The following is a 20,286-nucleotide window of genomic DNA, read 5'->3' as shown; positions in this document are numbered from 1 at the left end:
ATTCCTTCTCCATTCTCCTCCTGAGATTTTGGGCACTCATGCACACATACCCAGCGTCAGTTTCAAGCTGCCAGGTCTGGGACTCAAACTGTGGTTGGGCACGGGGAAGTCCAGCGCCATAACCACTATGTCACCTGCTGGCCCTAATTTCTTCTTTTTTAAAAACCCCTTTTCTGTTCATGAAAGAGCGCATGCATGCCCACATGCAAGCAGAGAGAGATGAACACCCTCTACATGGTCTGTCCCCTTTCTGGGGATGGCCTTGATTTCAACTGTTGTCTCTACAAGCCCCGGGTGGCTGACAGTCTCTCTCTAAGGTGTGGTCCCTGCAGCTCCAGTTTGCAGAGTGGCCTGTTGCTCTAGATGCTGCCCTGGGAAAGCTGCAGAGTGACCATCCCCAGGGAAGCCTGGGTGGGGGAGGGCAGATCCTGCAGTTTCTGCCAACACCGTGGAGCTGTCTTCTGCAGAGACGTCTCCTTGCTTGAGGTCAAAAGACGCAAGTGTCTGCTTTTCTGTTGCTAGTGAAGCACAATGCGTGTGTTTTTGATCCGGAATCACATCGTTGTTTTGAGGATAACCTTTCCATCCATAGTTGATCTACCAATTTTAATGACCCAGTGAGTGGCATTCGGCCACAGTGGGGTTACACTTCGGCTAGGTGGTTTTTGCAGCGTAGTGTTTGGCTGTTTGCTGGTTGTATCGGATGCAGATGTCAGAGTGCAAAGAGTCCTGGTTTGGGAGCTCAGCGAGCTGGTTTTCATGTGTCTCATGAATCGTGGCTCCTGATTTTTTCTCTAGCTATGCAACCTTGGAAAAGTCCTTTAATTCCTTTGAGCCTTCGTTTCTATAGAGTGGAATAATGGAACTTACACACTGCCAACTTCACTGTGTGGTTGTGTCATTCGGAAGATGACCTGGAAAGGACTCTGACAGCTAGGCCTTCCCTGACAGATGAAGTGTTCTGGTCGCAAGGGTTTTGTACCAGGGATACAGCACTGCGCAGAACGGTGTGGATTCAGATCTGTGTCCTTGCGAAGCTTCCCTTCTAGTGGGAAAGCCCATCTCCATATCAGGGACTGACTGGATTCATTAAAACTGGATGGGGATTACCATCCGGAAGTCCCACCATGGAACAGTCACGGGGTTCTCTTACGGTGTCCTTTGTGCCACCATGATACGTGAACATTGTCTTCAAACTCCTGAGTTCACATTAGAAATGAAAGCTGGTGCTTCTCCATGGTTGAAACCTGATGGAAGCAGAGTCTGACACCGCTCGGGGGCTTCAGGCCTGACCTGAACTCTGTGGCCCCTCCTGACCCACCTCCCCCTCCTTTCTGCATCCCTCACACTGATGCGCTTTCTCCCGGTCCTTGTCTGGTTGGTGACAATGTGACGCCCTCCCATGTCTTTGCCCCTGGCGCTCTGTCCCTCTGACCCAGCCCAACCCCACTCTGGGAACCTGGTGGTGACAGCACTCAGCACTGTGTCCTGACCCCAGCTCCATGTCCTCTGAGGCTGCTGGTTACCCATTTAAGTAGGGCCACCCATCAGTAGCCTGTACCCTGTTTGGAAACTTTAGGTAGGAACCACAGTAAAAATGCGAAATTTGCTTGTGCTATAGCTTTTTAGCATATATTTAAAAAATCTAGTATTCCCCCCCCCCTTTTTTTTTTAACCATAGGGCATGTGTGCTTGCCTGAGACAAGAGATGAAACAGTGAAAAGGAAAGTGAGAAGTCAACTTCCGGGGGTTGGGACCAGCAGTTAGCGTAATGGCTATGTCGCTAGACTCCCACGTAGTCGACCGCAGTTCGAGTACCAGACCTGGTGGCTTAAACTCATGCTGGGTGCCCGTGCGTGCGTGCCCAAGATCCCGAGAGGAGAATGGAGGAGAAGGGATTGCGGCATGGCCATTTCCCCTGGGAGGTCATCTCTTGCTTTCTATTTGTTTCTGTCTGTCTGGCGAGTGCACACGCCCTATAGCAAAAACCTTTTTTTTTTAAAAAAAAGAAATCAACTTCTGGGGGGGATGGCCCTTCTCCACTCTTCTGGGATTTCTGGCAGGGATGCATGCACACACAACCAGCGTGATTTTCAAGCCACCAGGTCTGGGACTAAACCATGGTTGGCCATGTGGGAGTGTTGTAACCACTACACCACCTGCTGGCCCCTCTAGTGTTCTTTTTAGTCTAGTTTTTATACAAGTTTTAAATGTGTGAACCAGAAACAGTTGCATGTGTTTGAATCCTTTGAAACCAAAATGTCTCTTTGTGTGTATGTTAAAATGTATTTGTAAAATTCCAGGGTCAGGTGTGAAGTCATTTATATTTAATAGCAACGTACATGTCTAGGCTGATCTTCATAGAAGAATAGAAAATGAGAAAATGGTTTCTTTGATTAGGTGCCAATAGTAGTAATTTATACCATTCATTGAGCGCTTGCGACGTGTTTGGCATTTTACAGGTTTTATCTCAATACTTACTACAATTTTAGGAGCTGGGTGTTATCTCCGTTTTCTAGATAAAGGGAATTCTAAGAAAGGTGAAAGTACTGTATTATTCCCCAGGAATGGCAAGTTTATCATCAGCAGAACTCTTACATGCTAGTGAAGCCTGGCCTGTATGATTGTGAGATTTTTCAAATGTATTCATTTCTCAGGACCAGCAGATGGTGTAACGGTTACATTGCTAGACTGCCATGTAAGCGAATGTGGTTTGAGTCCCCGACCTGGCAGCGTAAAACTCACTCCAGGTGCATGTGTGCGTGTGTGCCCAAGATCTCAGGAGAAGAATGAGGGAGAAGGGATTGCGGCATGGCCAACCCCTGGGGGAGTGATTCTCACTTTCTGTCTCCCTGCCTCTTTCTCTCCAGCAAGTGTACGTGCCCTGTAGCAAAAATCTCCCTTAAAAAAAAAAAAATCATTTTTCTTCAATCTTAACTTGCTTTCAAGTTTTCTTCTAATCATAAACTGAAAGTTGCTTTTCATCACAATGAAAACCAAAGTTATAGATTTAAAGTATAAACCCTGTTTGTGAGTCTCCCAACTTTTCCTAGTGATTCTTTAGGTTTGGTTATCGTGAATAGCCGTCAGCTTCCCTTCGATCCTGAATCCATCAATTAACTACATTTACCCTCCACTAGACATCTGCTTATATTGTGCTTTTATATGTCTTAAAAATTTAAGGAATAGAAAGTTTTTTAATAAAAAGCTGCCATTGAAAAATACACTAATGTCTCCCTCACACACACACACACAGTTTTTGTAAGTCTTTTGTGTTCAGCAGAGGGCACCATAGCACAGATCATGACTGACTTCAATGAAGATTTGTAGGTGTAGTTTTTTTTAGTGGTAGGAGGTAAACTGGCTCAGCTCTTTTTTTTTTTTTTTCTTTTCCTTTTTACTTCAAGCTGTGAACCTTCCACACGTTACACAGCTGTGTGGGCATGTCTCATTATATAGGGCTCAGCAGAGCCAGGACGTCTTTAGCTAGGATCCAGTGACCTTTCACAGCTATACGTTATCCTCAGCTAAACGAATATATAAGATACCGAATAAAATCATGTGGGGAAAAACCAGATTTCAACAGTGTCCAATTCAGGGACAAGGCAGGTTTTGCTTTGTTTGCTTTAAAGTTGTTATGGGGAAAGAAATTTGACTCCTGTTGTAAATACCTTTTCGGAAATTCCTTTAACATTCTAGAGGCTATATTCGGTTTGTTTTTTATTGGCTTGAAAATCATATGTATTTGTCTTTATGGAGGCCTCTACAAATGACATTTTATTGACTGTTTTACAAAGTATTCTTTATATTAAGCTTGAAGTTCATTTTCTGCTATTAGATTTGTTTGGGAGAAGTGTGGCACAAATAGAAGGAAAAAATAGCTTTTGGTATGCTGATGTCGGTCCTAGCACTTTAGTAGAGAGTAAATCACACGGTCCCAGAATGAGCTCTGCTCACCCACACAGAGGGGAAAACGCCTCTCAAAACTGTGCATTCTGTATTTCAGAATGAGATTTCTGACTGTAAAATAAAAAGCATAAATTGATTTAAAAATTACTTCTGCTTATTTAAAACTTATAACCACGAAGAACAGTGGAGACTTTCAGCCAGTGAGATGGAAGAGATTCAGAAAGCCAAAACTGGGCCTAGCAGACACGCTGGAACCCTGGGCCTGTGACGGTGTTCACGTGCTTCCTCCCCTTCCACCCCTCTCTCTCTCAGGGCTGAGTGGGTCTGGCTCTTTTTCAGCTGTGTCCTCCAGATGGCAGTATTAAGCAGAAAAGAAAACATTGCAAAATAATGAGTCTAATGTACAGTAAAATTGGAAATTGAATTATAGCTCAAGAAAAGGACGGTAGCCTTGAGGTCCTGATCAACCTGGACTTGGATCACTTTTGTTGGCTGTACCCATGTGTTAGGTTACTAGCAAGTTAATAACGGCGTGTGAGCAGTTCAAGGCTCAGTAGAATTGCTTTAGACATGAAATAAAGCTAAAATGAATTTGTGTCCAATATCATTGGCATTAGTGCTCATTGCTTTTGTGGTGTAATGCCTCAAACCATCTAAAATCAATTTTAAAGATTACCCATTATTTTATCAAGAAAATAAAACACATTTCCAACAGCAACAAAGCAGCCAGTAGAATCCTATGAACAGTTACTTGTGCTGTGGCTGCCAGGACAGCATGGGGAACGCGCTGCTCAAACTTCCAGCAAACCCAAGTTCCTATTCATGGGTTGTTGCTGCCTAACTCTTCTCCTATATCGAAAGGATTTAAAACAACCGTAGTAAACATTTGTAAAGGTAGAAAATACATCTTGCAGAGCAGTCAAAGGGTTTTTACTCCTTGGCTACTTGCCGATTAATTTTTAATCACGTGATGTGGTCATCTTCTGGGAGAACCCAGGGCAGAGGCCATGGAGAGAGGAAGTATTTAGCTGCTTTGCTTGAGATTCTTCCTTTTGAAAACACACAAAGGTTTTCCTTTTTCTTTAGTAGACTGATCAAGAACATTTTCTCAGACGGTAATTTAAAATCTACTGAAACAAAGAACACTGCTAAGTTTTGGTATTGTCACTGTGCAGCACTGTGTCATTTGCCTTTCTGAAGAAATAGTTCTCATTATTTTGAAGAGAAAGACAGTATTTTAGTGGCCCTGGATTGTAACTAGATTGCTATCAATGGCCGAAAGAGATTTACTTTTCTGTTACTGGTTTTAAGTATACAGACTATAAAGTAAGGTTTATTTGGTCTGAAATACCCGATTTATTTTTCATAAGCCTCTATATGAAAAAATCCCATGCTGAGCAAAATTATACTTGAGTTTTAGTAGCCTAGTTTTGTCCCTGAATCGGGTTTAGTATCTCCTGTTACATTACTGAACTAATGGTAGAGACTAAATGATTATATGTCACAGTCTTTCCTACAAAGAGAAAGCTAGTTTATATTTAAATATAAGGTTATTTTTGACTTTGACTTCATTCCCTCTTCTAAGACACAATAATATGAATTTGAGCTGTGTAGATTTTTGCTACAGGAGAGTTTTTAATCTTCCCGATAGTGCTGATAAACTAATTAAAATGTCTTTCTAAACTTTGATCTTGAATATACTCATCACAGAATTATTACATTTTAATTATATAAGATAAAATTGACAGATCGATTTTATTTGGTTGTTCATTTTCACAACATTGAGATGTAGTGCCACTGAAGATTCTGGAGAAATTTCTACTCAACCTTAGATATTGGGAAAAAAAAAATTTCTCATAAGTGCTTATAAACATATACTTAGGTACATAAGCATACTTCAAGTTTTATGTTTTTTATTTAAAGAATTACTTATTTTGTTTATTATTATTCTTTTCTAATTTGATCAGAGAGGGAAAGTGAGAAAGGAAGCTGCTAGGTCTGGGACTTGAACAGTGGCTGGCCATGTGGGAGTCCAGTGCCTCCACCATTATACTACCTGCTGGCCCGTTTTGCTTTTTTAAGATGGGGTACTGCTATGCAATCCTCCTGCCTCAGCTCCCAGAACAGCTGTGAGTACAGGAGCTGGACATTGTGCCCAACTTTTAGGACACATGGAGAATCAAACCCCGGCCTCCCGTGTGGCCTCAGCCTGCCAACCAGCAGTGTAAACCAACGCACGCTACCATGGCTGAGCCACTGGTCAGATTCCGAAGTGTGAAACATGCTGAGAAATGTATCGACTTCTTCGTATCATTTTTAATAGTAGTTGAAAGTTTTGATGTTTCTTGACAGCCTGTTCAATAAAGATCACTGAATTGACATGCTGTTGGCAATAAATTTTTTTTAAGCAGAATAAATTTCTATGACTCTATAAGCAAAATATTTCCATAATTAATCCACATGGTCATAACAGATGGTTAAATCGAAGAAATGTCCTTGAAGTTATTCTTTTAACAGATGTTCGTAACTATTAGCTTCACGTGTTTCCTCACCTACATTTCCAAATAATTGAATAAAAGTTAACATATGCTTTCATCCCTTTAATGGGCAGAACCCATAATTGACGCAAAGTTTACCACAGCAGAGAAATTCCTTTGGCGGTCCATTTCCACTGTTTTCTCTCTCCTGCCCTACAACTGCCCACCCCTGTTCACCAAGTCTTGTTCCTTTCTTGTCTTTTGCCTAGAGTCCTCCAGAATGCACTTTTGCTTTCAGATAGCAGCCTTCACCTCTTCTTGCAGAGCCATCTGAACTCGGAAGACATCGAGGCGTGTGTTTCTGGGCAGACAAAGTACTCTGTGGAAGAAGCAATTCACAAGTTTGCCTTGATGAACAGACGTTTCCCTGAAGAGGATGAAGAAGGAAAAAAAGAGAACGATATAGATTATGATTCCGAAAGGTATTTCCTTGCATTGTGATTTAATGTATACATATTTATGTAACACCCAGTGCACATATGCATGTGGAGAGATATATACACACACTTCACTTTTTTGTTGATGTAATACTAAGATAATGAAAAAATTAATTGACTGAGATTTTATTGAGCTGTGACAGCTCATCATAGTAGTCTTCACACACACCTCCACACTGAATTAATGAATGCAGTAGAAATTCAATTATCTGCATTCCGATTATGTGACTTTCATTTAGTCAGACTTGAATTATTCGCGTTTAAATTATCTAGCTAAAAAAATATCCAACTGCACTCCAAATGGCTAATTAAAAGTCCAAATTTCCTGTCTCTCTTTGTGACTGGAGATAATTAAAGTTCTCCTCTGTTACTCAGGCTTTGAGTGTGTTGTGAAAACCAATTTCCTCTTTTTATTATTTTCCCCCTCTCTTCTTTTCCAGTTCATCCTCTGGGGTTGGACACAGTAGCGATGACAGCAGTTCACACGGATGTAAAATAAGTACCGCTCCGCAGGAATCCTGAAAAAGAATTCTAATGTTACTATCTTAGGAATAGCAAATTACGTCCAGTCCTCGAGAAAAAAGCTTGCTAGTAACACATTCTTACCTAAAGCTCAGTGTCGTGATAATAGGTATTTAAATTCTTAAGAGACGTTGGGTTGTGTATTAGTGGTATTTTTATGTTGTCCTATTTTAGCCAAGCTTCTGTATCAAGTTAAACGCCTGTGAACGCAATGCTCTCTGTAATAGGGAAACATTATTGGTAAATAAGATCTGGCCCTCAAATGAAATGATTTACGTATTGGAAAAAACCTAGCTGGTTTGACTGAATTTTAAAAGATAGAAAATAGGTAGCATTTAAACTCAAGATAGAGCCTTCTTTCTCGTATCAATGCTTCAGTGTCAGCGTAAACACAGCGTTTGTGACAGTAACCACTCCGAAGAGGAAAACGTACACCAGGCTGCCCCCCTCTCGCAGACGTGTGGCTGGGACTTCGTGGATACCTCCCCTGCACTGGCACGACACTTTACTTTTGGGTGTTTGGAGCATTTAACCTCTGCAGTATTGTATTTCACACGTAGATGGAAAATGTATCTTAGGAATAGAGATTCTTATAAAAATAATGTTTACATTTTAGAGGAAAAAAAAAAAAACAACCAACCAGAAATGGCACTTGTAATTATACTTGCAACATACAGAAATACATTTTCATTGTCCCAAATCAGCTTAAACAAATGGTTTCTGGAAACAAATAATTTGTTTTCATTATCTCCACATAATTAGAATTACAGGTTAATGATTCATTTACTGACTCAATGTGCAATCTCCTATCACTAGGTAACTTTCAGTATCAGTGGTGTTACTTATTACTTTAAGTCAAAGGAAGGATCTTCTAAAAATTAAGACATCAAGTCTCCCAAGAAATAGTCCCATAACTTTGAAAATGATGTCACCTTGCTCAGTTTGGAATTCATTACTCATTTTTTTAAAAAGTCTTTTCTTTTTAGGCATATACCTGGAGACTGATATTATTTTAATATGACACTCTTATTTTTTAGTGGCCCAAAGATAAACTTAGGTAAACTATTTTAAACTTCAAATTAGAGATGAGGCAGCCTTTCCTTGAGATAATTTTCTTCCTTGTTGAATGGTGTAAAATATCTCTGTGAAACTAACAGGAAGATATTTTCACAGAACTGGGGTAACTTGTTGCATTAACTGTTTCCCAACCTAATTGGAGGTTAAGAGAGGCCGCTACAAAAAGCAGACTTTTTATCTTAACTATGATTTTAAACATTAATGTATTACTAAAAAGCTCTATTTCAAAAAACCAATAGGGGAAAAAAAAAGACCAACAGGAAACTAAGAACCAATAGAAAAAAATTAAATTTAGAAAGAGTAATTTCTTTATCTTTCTGGTTTTTTTTTTTTTTGGTATAAAGCATTATTACCCATTGTAAATATTTTCATTTAACATCATTTAACATGTCTTAGATCCTGTTGTTTTATTATCTAAGTCTCATTATTTTAATATAGGAAAACCCCAGATTTAACAATTTCAGGGTATCTTGCTGACATGCAAAGCTTGCCCATTGGGGCATTGAGGAGCTGTCCTCAGCCCAGTATGTGTGTGAATTCACAATATTTCTTCTGTTTTACAACAGGTTTGAAGAGTATACACTGTACCACCATTGTCATATTATTTTCTAATGATGTAACAGTGCCATCAAAATTAAGTAATGCCTAGTATTTGGTATGTAAACATACGATCATTGTTTTCACATTAAACATGAAAAATATCAACTTGGTATGGGCATTTATTTTTTACAAGACGATCTGTTTGTTCTGACTTAGACCCAAATCCATGTGTTTTTGGATTATCAGTCATTTTTTAATGAAGAATCTTGATAAGAGTTTAGTGCTCACTATCATGGTCCATATTTGAGACATTTAATGTCGGTTCGATCACTTTGTTTTAACAAGCACTGGTTTCTTAAAACTGATTTCTTGCAGCTGAGATATTCAAATCAACTTTAGCTCACAGTGGCTTTCTTGCTTTATCTCTTATTTTTCTGTAGTATATTTTTATAGCTTTCCTTAGGAGAAGAAAAAAATTATTTATGTAACTGAACTCAATAGAAGGGATGTATTTAACACTAATTTAAATTTGATTTAAATTTAAAGAATTCTAATCCTGGATGCTTCATGGTTTACTGAGAGCAAAACTATTTCCCTGACTAATTCTGAAAGGTAAACTATTCACCTATTAAGACAGTTTATGTGTCTTATTTTACCCCTGGATTTATATATCACCCAAAAGTGTCAACAATGAAAATCAACAACCTGTTACTTAAAGCTATTTTTAAAGTCTCACTTGGAAGAAAGTGATTAAAATTTAGTTAACATTTCAAGTTTTAAAAATGAGGAAAGAAACACAAATGCTTATCTTTAAACAGTTATTGTCCCTTAAGATACTAATTATATTTCCAGAGTTTTCCAAGCCTAGGTCACATTTTATTGAATAATTAAATGAAAAGTAATATACAACATCACCTTTTTGTGACTATTAAGAATTTAAAGAAATTAATTTAGCCCAGCAATTATAATCCAACAGTAAACTGGATGTTGTTTTTAACTGTTTTTTGTTTTTCTCTTTTGGTGACTTAAGAAGTCACCGTTACTGAGCTACTGTGGTACAAATAAGGTTTTGAGAAGACAGATTATAAAGGAAGATAATTTTTCATGAAAGGCCTCTAAAATTTTAAGACAAAAATAACAAAAGCTTCTTCTGTTTCTAAATAGTCTTCCTCAATATTTAAATTAGTTGGTATCCTATAATACAATGTAGCATCTTTGCAGTAGAGGAAACCAATGTATTTCAATACAGTTTGGGGTTTTGTTTGGGATATAGACCTTACTTTATTATATAAAAATACATTTGCAAATACAATGCTGTCTGAAATTAATTATTGCAATTTGACATACAAAGCATAGCTACAACTTTCTTTGCAAATAAAAGTCATAAGAAATGAATACATTTGAATAGAGTGGAATTCAAAAATTTTAAAGGATGTAAACAAGCAACAATTTCTTTAAAATTTGATCTAGTTTCAAAGGATTTTGGCTTTTTTTTTTTTTTTGCCATATGCATCTTACAAACGAGTCACCATTGTCACCATTAACTCAGACACAATTGCTCTTCACTCTCGCTGGAAACTTTTCTAGACCATTGTTATGAACAGTGCGTTGGACACTAATTTATTTTAGCTACGCACACTCTGGTAGTTAATGAACCTTTCTCATTCTCCAAAATTCCAACGACTTTTTCTTTTTTTTTTTTTTTCAAAAAGATAAAGAGAAAAAAAGAGAAAAAGAAAAAAAAAAAAAAAAAAAAAAGCCACAAGTTTCTGCTGTATTTAAACTCTGGTCTAAAGGCACTATGCAAATGGTTTATGCTAAAGAGGAAAATACCCTTTCTCCCCCGACGAGAAGTGTAGATTCATCCAAAACCCCACACCGCTTGTCTTTGCTGCTAGAGGCACAGCACGGGCATAACTTGTGGTTGTGTTTTTGCTAGTTTCTTACCTCTGGGCCTTCTTTATAGCTTTGCCCCCCACCCCACCGGCGGTGGCGCTCCCGCGGCTGCACCCTCCGCCGCCTGTTGGCTGCGGCGCCTCGGCGGCTCGCGCGCACTCTCCCGCGCCGCGTCCTGCACACCCCATAGCAACGGCGGTGCGGAAAGGGAAAAAAAAAAAAAAAAAAGTGGAGAAGGGCGGGTGGTGAGTGGGAAAAACAACCACAAAAAGACAGGGATTTACAGCGCAGACCCGCAGCTCCTGCCCCACCTGCTTCAAACGCGGCCACCGCGAGCCCCTCCCAGCTTTGCAGGGCGACCCCGACGGCTGGGGCCCTTATACTAATAGGGAAAATACAGTAATGGCGCAGCAGGGCCTTGGGGGCGGGTTTGGTGCGGGAAGCAGTCCTAGACACCGACCATCCGCCGGGCCTCTGGGTTTCCAAGCTCCGGGGATCCGAGCGGGTGTGCGAGCGCGCGTGGGGACGACGCCCTGCTGCCGCGTGGCGGGGGCGGGTGGCCGCGCCCGGGCAGAGGGAGGCTGCGCTTCTGTCTTGGGCTGGCCCCGAGTCTTTGTTCTGCGGACGCTCACTCGGCTCTGTGACCCCAACCCCGCCGACCGACCCAAGAAAGGGCGACGACGCACCGCCCCGGCTGGGTGTGACTGAGGCCTGGAGGGTCCCCGCGAACGCACGGGTCGTGGCCCATTGGGGGGGGAAAACATGCGTCCTAAAAGTCTTCGTCTGCATATGCATGCATTAATGATCCCTTTCCCTTCCCGTCCCCCGAGAAACTAAAACCTGCCCGGCGGGCGTGCTGCCGCCTTTAACCTGCCCCCTCCTGTTTGGAGAGGGAGGGGACAGTGGCGCCTGACGGCGAGCTGAGCTGCTGAGGAAGAAGCACGTGTCCGCGGGGCCAGAAGGGGCCCTGGGTCAGGGTGGGGGCGCTCCGTGTGTGTGTGCGCGCGCGGGGAGGAACAAGTCTCCCACCCCATTCGGGGGCTTTTTTGCCCTGGACAGGAGTAACGTGCGACCCGGACACACTGGGTGCCTGGCCGCCGGAGGACAGAAGGGGGCGCTGCCGGGCCAGTGCGCCGCTGGCGGAAAAAGGCGCTGTCAGGGGTCTGGCTGGGAGGCCGCGTTGAGGAGTGGTGGTAAGGCTCCCAAGTGAGCATTCGCAGAACCCAGCGCACAGTAAGGCGATCCAGGAATACAACCAGGGCTGGTTCCGTTTGGTTATACTGCGACTGTCTCCAGAGAATGTCCCCAGAGAAATGTAGTGGGGGGAAGACATTGCGCCAGGAATCTGGAGGGCGTCCGTTCTACATCAAGTTCTAACCAGTTGGGATTCCAAGTGCATTTTGATGTTTTTAAAAAGTTGGGCTTGGGTGATTCTGAGGTCCTTTGAGAGCTCGGTTATTAATATTACATCCTCTGTGGGTGTGTACTAGTTACAAATCGAAATCGCAAAGCCATGGGGACCATCCTTCCTGGAGGCAAAGACCCACACAAATGTACTTCATACACACTTGTGTAATGTGTTCCTGCAAAGGCGATCAGGCCAATAGTGTTTATACCGGTAGGCAAGGGAAGCAGGCTATATAAAGAATCCTTTTTTTTTTTTTTTTTAAGGTTTTTGCCTTAGGGCATGAAATCTGACTGGGGAGACAGAGACGGTGAGAGGGAGAGTGAAAATCACCCTCAGGGGAGATGGCCAAGCCACAATCCCCTTCTCCATTCTCCTCCTGGGATTTGGAACATGCAGGCACACGGCGCCTGGTATAGTCCAAGCTGTTGTAACCGGGACTCGAACTGTGGTCCACCATGTGGGAGTCTAGTGCCTTAACCACTATGCCTCCTGCTGGCTCCAGGAATCCTCTTTGAACTGTTTCATAATGAAGAGAATCTTCCAAAAATCTATTTTGCTTCAGGAAAGGTGATTTACTTTCCAAAGTGTGCACCTCCAGGCTTCTGCTGCCTGCAGAGCCGCCGGTCTGGAGGAGTCTGTGTAAGCTGCCAGCTAAAATGCAGGTACTTCCTGGCCTGGTCTGGGATCCACTCCGTGCAACCCCAGCCCTCCGTGTAGCAGTGTACCGGGAGCCCTGTGCTTTCATTTAATTTTTTTTTTTTTTTTAACAAAAGCAATTACAGAAAAGTGCAAATTTAACGTGTGACATTTAACATTTTGCCGTGGCAGGCAGCCTCCACTTAAATGGGGCCTTTCTGTGGAACAACAGAAGCCAAAGGCCTTGTGTCAGGGAGTAATGTAAGACACAATCTCAGCCGCAAACGCACAATGAATCGGGAAGGATTTATGTAATTAATTGACCAGTCTTAACCTGTTATCGTGATGTAAGGAATTTGGAACTCATTAATTTGGGCTCTGACAGATTTCATATTAGAGCTGGCAAATATGGATTGAGCCTCTTATTCTTGTAGCAGCTGGAATTTCCATGACAGTGAGGATTAGTGAAGAAGACCTATTGCCGGAGTCAAACTGCCTCTTTGTAATCAGTAGCCTTGCTCTGCGTTAAAGGGATAATGAAAAAAAAAAAAAAAAAAGAAGAAGAAAAGAAAAAGCACATTACCTGTGGAAGGGGCTTGTGTTCCCTCTGCTAGGACGAGGGTTGAGTTCAAGCAGTTTGCAGTTGGGATGAAAACATTCATTTCTGTCATCAAGTGAGGTGGTTTCTCAAGCACTTTGAGAGAAGGTAGAAATGTCTCAGGGTCAGATTTGGTGGTGGTGTGGTGGTTGGAGCAGCTGGATCCCACAGGGCTGACTACTCAGTTCGAGTCCTAGACTCAGTGGCTTAAAAACCATGCCAAGTGCATATCCAAAATCCCAAGAGGAGTAGACGAGAAGAGCTTGTGGGGTGACCATTCCCCATGAGGAGTGATTTCTCACTTTCTTGCTGTCCCTTCTGACAAGTGCACGTGCTAACAACTTATTTTTTAAAAAGGGGACAGGGGATTAAAAGATGACTTAGAATTTCTTCTCTGTGCACACAGGCACGGCGTGAAGAAGGAGATAGTCTCCGGAGGGGCAAATAGGATTTCTTATTACGTCCTCTTCCTAAAGCAGCCATTCCAAGTCCTCAAGGAGAGACTGGCAGTCAGCAGTCACGGCCTGTCTCCTGGTCAGGGTTCCTTGAGGACCCTCTGAAACCCAGACCTCACATGCTGAGCATTGTCCATAATTGGATATCCGCTCTCTTCACATGGTATAAAGTTCACACATCCCTCATTTGGGAATGTTTGGCTTCTTCTTTGCAATTTTAAGAGAACCCAGTAAAAATGTAACTTCTACCCCTTACCTTGACAATCTGAAAATTGCCAGGTTAAAAAAAAAAAATGTCCCGGAGATTAAATGTCCCGGAGATGAAACGCAATGTCTTTTTCTCCCTTCACAATAGGTTTCCCTTATTGCTCTGCTGCATGATAAGGTTAATATAACAACTGCCATAAGGATCATTAATGCAGGAAGATAAGCAAAGTTGCCCACTTAAAACATTTGCGGGGGATCATTTGCCTCCTTCTGCTGATAAAGAAGGCTTTGGTAACCAATACAGAGCGTGGGTACCAAGTAGCTAACTTCCAGCAGAAAAAGCCCAGTTGAGCTTTCCTAATGTGTTATAATCCTCTCGAAAATTGGAGATTGAATGCTCTTGAAATGTCTTTTTAATTGTATAGTACCTTTAAAAAATCTCTAGTCAAGTGTAACTTTTACGTTTTAATACTGTTAACCATCTTTGCAAAAACAGAAGTTTCTACTCTCTATTCTCCTCCTATCTTTTTTCATTGTCTCGATTCTGACCAAAAAAGAATTTTCTTTTTCGTTAGAAGTAATGGGATTTGGTCTATCAATGAAATATAGGTAGGAAGATTTGCTTGCGATTACCTTGTTAACTTGTGATTTCTTCAGCTTTAGCTCTATTCAAATGAATGCATAAAGATAAACGGTAGAAATCTGCATCAATATATTAATGTTACCCTTCACGTTGAGAGCAAAAGAGAGCTCGTAGTTGTTATTGGTATTATTATTTTAGGGGGATGGCAATGAAGATAAACAACCGATGGCAGGAAAGCTTGGATAACTAGTATGAACCGTGACAAGGGCGATTGATAGTATATATAAACACTCTTCAAGTTTGTATATGTGATCTAAGCTGTCACCTAAGGATTTCTTTGTATTTTCTAAAAGAGTGATTTGTAAGTTGACAATTACAAGGTTATTAACTCATGTGTGGTGTGTACTGTTTATATATCAGAAGTATGAGATAGACATATTGAAGCATGATTTACCAGAGAATGTTGATCTGGAAGGAAGTGTGGGAATCAGATTCTGGCTCTATTGTTGGCCAGTACAAAGGGCAGCTCCCAACCTCTCTGAACCTCAGTTTCTTCATCAGTACAATAGGAACACCTGACATGGGACCAGCAGGTGGCATGGTGACAAAAGCGCTGGATTCCAACATGGCCGATCACAGTTCATGTCTTGGACCTGGTGGCTTGAAAATCATGCTGGCTGTGTGTGCATGCATACCCACAATCTTGAGGATCCCACAGGGCTGACTACTCAGTTCGAGTCCTAGACTCAGTGGCTTAAAAACCATGCCAAGTGCATATCCAAAATCCCAAGAGGAGTAGACGAGAAGAGCTTGTGGGGTGACCATTCCCCATGAGGAGTGATTTCTCACTTTCTTGCTGTCCCTTCTGACAAGTGCACGTGCTAACAACTTATTTTTTAAAAAGGGGACAGGGGATTAAAAGATGACTTAGAATTTCTTCTCTGTGCACACAGGCACGGCGTGAAGAAGGAGATAGTCTCCGGAGGGGCAAATAGGATTTCTTATTACGTCCTCTTCCTAAAGCAGCCATTCCAAGTCCTCAAGGAGAGACTGGCAGTCAGCAGTCACGGCCTGTCTCCTGGTCAGGGTTCCTTGAGGACCCTCTGAAACCCAGACCTCACATGCTGAGCATTGTCCATAATTGGATATCCGCTCTCTTCACATGGTATAAAGTTCACACATCCCTCATTTGGGAATGTTTGGCTTCTTCTTTGCAATTTTAAGAGAACCCAGTAAAAATGTAACTTCTACCCCTTACCTTGACAATCTGAAAATTGCCAGGTTAAAAAAAAAAAATGTCCCGGAGATTAAATGTCCCGGAGATGAAACGCAATGTCTTTTTCTCCCTTCACAATAGGTTTCCCTTATTGCTCTGCTGCATGATAAGGTTAATATAACAACTGCCATAAGGATCATTAATGCAGGAAGATAAGCAAAGTTGCCCACTTAAAACATTTGCGGGGGATCATTTGCCTCCTTCTGCTGATAAAGAAGGCTTTGGTAACCAATACAGAGCGTGGGTACCAAGTAGCTAACTTCCAGCAGAAAAAGCCCAGTTGAGCTTTCCTAATGTGTTATAATCCTCTCGAAAATTGGAGATTGAATGCTCTTGAAATGTCTTTTTAATTGTATAGTACCTTTAAAAAATCTCTAGTCAAGTGTAACTTTTACGTTTTAATACTGTTAACCATCTTTGCAAAAACAGAAGTTTCTACTCTCTATTCTCCTCCTATCTTTTTTCATTGTCTCGATTCTGACCAAAAAAGAATTTTCTTTTTCGTTAGAAGTAATGGGATTTGGTCTATCAATGAAATATAGGTAGGAAGATTTGCTTGCGATTACCTTGTTAACTTGTGATTTCTTCAGCTTTAGCTCTATTCAAATGAATGCATAAAGATAAACGGTAGAAATCTGCATCAATATATTAATGTTACCCTTCACGTTGAGAGCAAAAGAGAGCTCGTAGTTGTTATTGGTATTATTATTTTAGGGGGATGGCAATGAAGATAAACAACCGATGGCAGGAAAGCTTGGATAACTAGTATGAACCGTGACAAGGGCGATTGATAGTATATATAAACACTCTTCAAGTTTGTATATGTGATCTAAGCTGTCACCTAAGGATTTCTTTGTATTTTCTAAAAGAGTGATTTGTAAGTTGACAATTACAAGGTTATTAACTCATGTGTGGTGTGTACTGTTTATATATCAGAAGTATGAGATAGACATATTGAAGCATGATTTACCAGAGAATGTTGATCTGGAAGGAAGTGTGGGAATCAGATTCTGGCTCTATTGTTGGCCAGTACAAAGGGCAGCTCCCAACCTCTCTGAACCTCAGTTTCTTCATCAGTACAATAGGAACACCTGACATGGGACCAGCAGGTGGCATGGTGACAAAAGCGCTGGATTCCAACATGGCCGATCACAGTTCATGTCTTGGACCTGGTGGCTTGAAAATCATGCTGGCTGTGTGTGCATGCATACCCACAATCTTGAGAGTTTTTTTTTTTTTTTTTTGCTATAGGGCGTGTGTGCTCGCCAGAGAGACACAGAGAGACAGAGAGACAGAAAGCAAGACATTACCCCCCGGGGGAGGGGCTGGTCACACCACAATCCCTTCTCCTCCATTCTCCTCTCGGGATCTTGGGCATGCATACACACGTTCTCCCACCTGTATATCCCTGTCTTTAGGAGTGATCCCTGTAGAGTGAGGACCGCACTTCATCTTTAGTCTCTTCCCCATTCCCCAGGTCAAGCTCATGGTTTTATTGTTTTGTTTTTATTTGATTTTAATTGCCAGAGGGTACTATGTGCTTGCCAGAGGAAGATGGGGGTGGAGGGAGAGGAAGCAGTTCCCAGTGGGGGCATGGCCATGCCACAATCCCTTCCCTTCATTTCTCTCTTCTGTCAGAATTTTGAGCACACATGCATCTGTACATGGTGTGCTGTTCAAGCCTCCAGGGCCAGGATTTGAATGGTGTGGAGACATGGCCATGTGGGACTCAGCTCCCTTAACCACTAGGTCAGTTTAATACAAAGTAGATTTTCGAGTCTATAATGAAATGTTGTCCTATGAGGCCATAGACCCTTCTTAACGTCTCTTTTCCATGGCAGAATCAGCAAAAGTAGCAGAAGAAGAGTTTAGAGCATTATTTTAGCTAATTTTACACAGGCAAGAAAAAAGAGCAAAGAGCATAAGCTACTTTAGTTTGCTATTCTGTTTTGTTGGCAAATGTTGCGTAATTTAAACGTAGGTAATTCAGACATGTGCGCTTCCTTGAATTTGGGAACTCTGACCACACGGAGGATTGCTGTGTAACCATAGTAAATATTTATTGACTTCTAGCGTTGTGCTGCTAAAAGAGTCAGAAAAATGTAAAGGATTGGTGAAGACAGATGAGACTATGCTGTCTGTTACAGTAAAGGAGACTGGAAATAGGATGGGAATAAGAAAGTATTGTTACCTGGAGAACATTTTAACTTGAACTAAGAGACTCCAAATTGCAATGGCTGAAATGAATGAGAAACCAATTGGGCAAGCCCTGCTCCAGGAAGTCATTCAGGGATGCAGGCGGTAGAGTGGCTTTACTGTCCTCAACACAGGCTTTCCAAGATGGCTCCAGTTGGCTCCTTTCTAGCCAGTAGGAAGGAAAGAAGAGACCATGGCCAGGGCAAGCACCTTTTAATTTTATTTATTTATTTATTTATTGGAGAGGTATTTACTACAGGGTGCGTGCGCTTGCCAGACAGACAAGAGAGAGACAGAGAGATAGAAAGCGAGAAATCACCCCCCCTCCCCGAGGGAATGGCCACGCCACAACCCCTTCTCCTCCATTCTCCTCTAGGGATCTTGGGCACGCACGCACACACACCTGGGATGAGTTTAAGCCACGGGTCGGGGACTCGAACCACGGTAGACTACATGGGAGTCCAGCGACAGAGCCATTACGCTAACTGCTGGTCCCTTTTAATTGATTTTTTCAGCAGGCATTTCAAACATACAGAAATGTAGTAAAAATGCAGTAATACATCCCAGTGCCCATCCCTCAGCTTAAACAGTTATCTTCATATGGTAGAATGTTTACCATTTATATCCTCCAAATTTGCCCTCTTCCTTCACAATAGTATTTAAAATAAAATCCCATACATCTTTCAGAAGATGATCTGGTTATTGTACACATCACTGCATCCCTTGGTAAGAATTCAGTCACGTGGCCACATCTAGATGCAAGCAAGGCTGGGAAATGTCTTTAGCTGGGTAGTTGTGTATAAGAAGGCGAATCCCACACTCCAGATTAAGGATTTGGAGATGGGGCGGGGGCTTGAAAAAGGCCATAGAGATGGCAATTAAATTACTCGGGGAAAGGAAGACCAAGGACATTTCTACCCTGTATGAAAATCCAGATGACGGTGATTGTACTCTGATATCTTCCGAGAGGCTGTAGTCAGTCTCGGGCGCTTGCATCTTTCAGCAAGTGCAATATTGGCTGAATGAAAACAGAATGAAACCAAGTGGCTTAGAAAGGCACCACAGAACAGAATCGTGCTCCCTTTCTCACCGGTGTAACGTGAGCTGAGATAATGATTTTAAAAGAAAGAAAGTCAATATATGTGTAAATTATGAAGGTGGTTTATTTGCTTCTGCAGTTCGAATCCTCTGTCTTTTAAGGTGTTACAAGGTGTATGTGTATTTAAGACTGTATTTTTGTGTAGTAAAGAGAACAAGACACAAGATACGCAAGAAAAGAGCTAGTTTAGACCAGTTTAATGAACCCATTAACGTTTTAAAAAGTTTACTGAATGTGTACTATATCCAGGGGGTTGACTAGGTCCTCCAGGGATACAATGATAACAAACATACAGTCCTTGTTCTCCGGGGCTCTCAATTTAAGAGCAGATACACATGAAAACATCTATCTGTACTAGAAGACAGAATTAATCGTGCCATAGCTGAGGGGAGTAGACATCCATCGTTTCACCTCCATTCTCTTCCTGCACTTCTCTTCCGCCTTAGTCCCTGTGGTTTATGTGGAGGACTCAACCTCTATCCCCAGAGGGGGGATGTTACTAAAGTTAAGCCATTCAGAACAATGAGATTTTCTTGGCCCAAGTGATCGGCTCAGAAGTAGGCATGCCACGCTATCAAAACCAATGGCTTTTGTGTATGTAATTGTAGAGAAAGAAACTCTTTCATCCTCTGGGGTGGCCAGGTAGCCTGCAAGCCTGGAACTCTGGGAAGCCATCTTGTCACTGCCCGAGGATGGAGCCAACACAAGACCTAGAAGAGCTGAGAGGTGAAGAGAGCCGGCTTTGCTGACCTCACTTAAACCCATTGGTATTTCCTTGCCAAGTTCTGCAGTAAGTTCATCGCTCACGGGTTGATTCATTCATTCCCTTGTGTGCTCACTTTACCTGCATGGTTCCATTTAATCCCTACAACATTAACCTGAGGCGGGTAGCATGCTCATTGTCTAGAAG

General features: G+C 41.9%; 1 protein-coding gene across 3 annotated transcripts in view; it reads left to right on the top strand.

The window, feature by feature from the left end:
- Positions 1–9,192, top strand: part of SNX10 (sorting nexin 10) — a 106,136-nt gene extending 96,944 nt beyond the window's left edge. For all 3 annotated transcript variants that reach the window (XM_014593229.2, XM_006162393.3, XM_027765932.1), the window contains 2 exons: positions 6,656–6,868; positions 7,324–9,192. In XM_014593229.2, coding sequence (XP_014448715.1) covers positions 6,656–6,868; positions 7,324–7,405 — 295 coding nt within the window. In that variant the 3' untranslated portion in view covers positions 7,406–9,192. The remainder of the gene's footprint in view (positions 1–6,655; positions 6,869–7,323) is intronic.
- The last annotated feature ends 11,094 nt before the right edge of the window (positions 9,193–20,286 follow it).

The sequence above is a fragment of the Tupaia chinensis genome, unplaced genomic scaffold (genome assembly GCF_000334495.1).
Source record: "Tupaia chinensis unplaced genomic scaffold, TupChi_1.0 Scaffold139943_1, whole genome shotgun sequence".
Lineage (NCBI taxonomy): Eukaryota > Metazoa > Chordata > Mammalia > Scandentia > Tupaiidae > Tupaia > Tupaia belangeri.
This window is presented reverse-complemented; position numbering and strand designations above follow the sequence as displayed.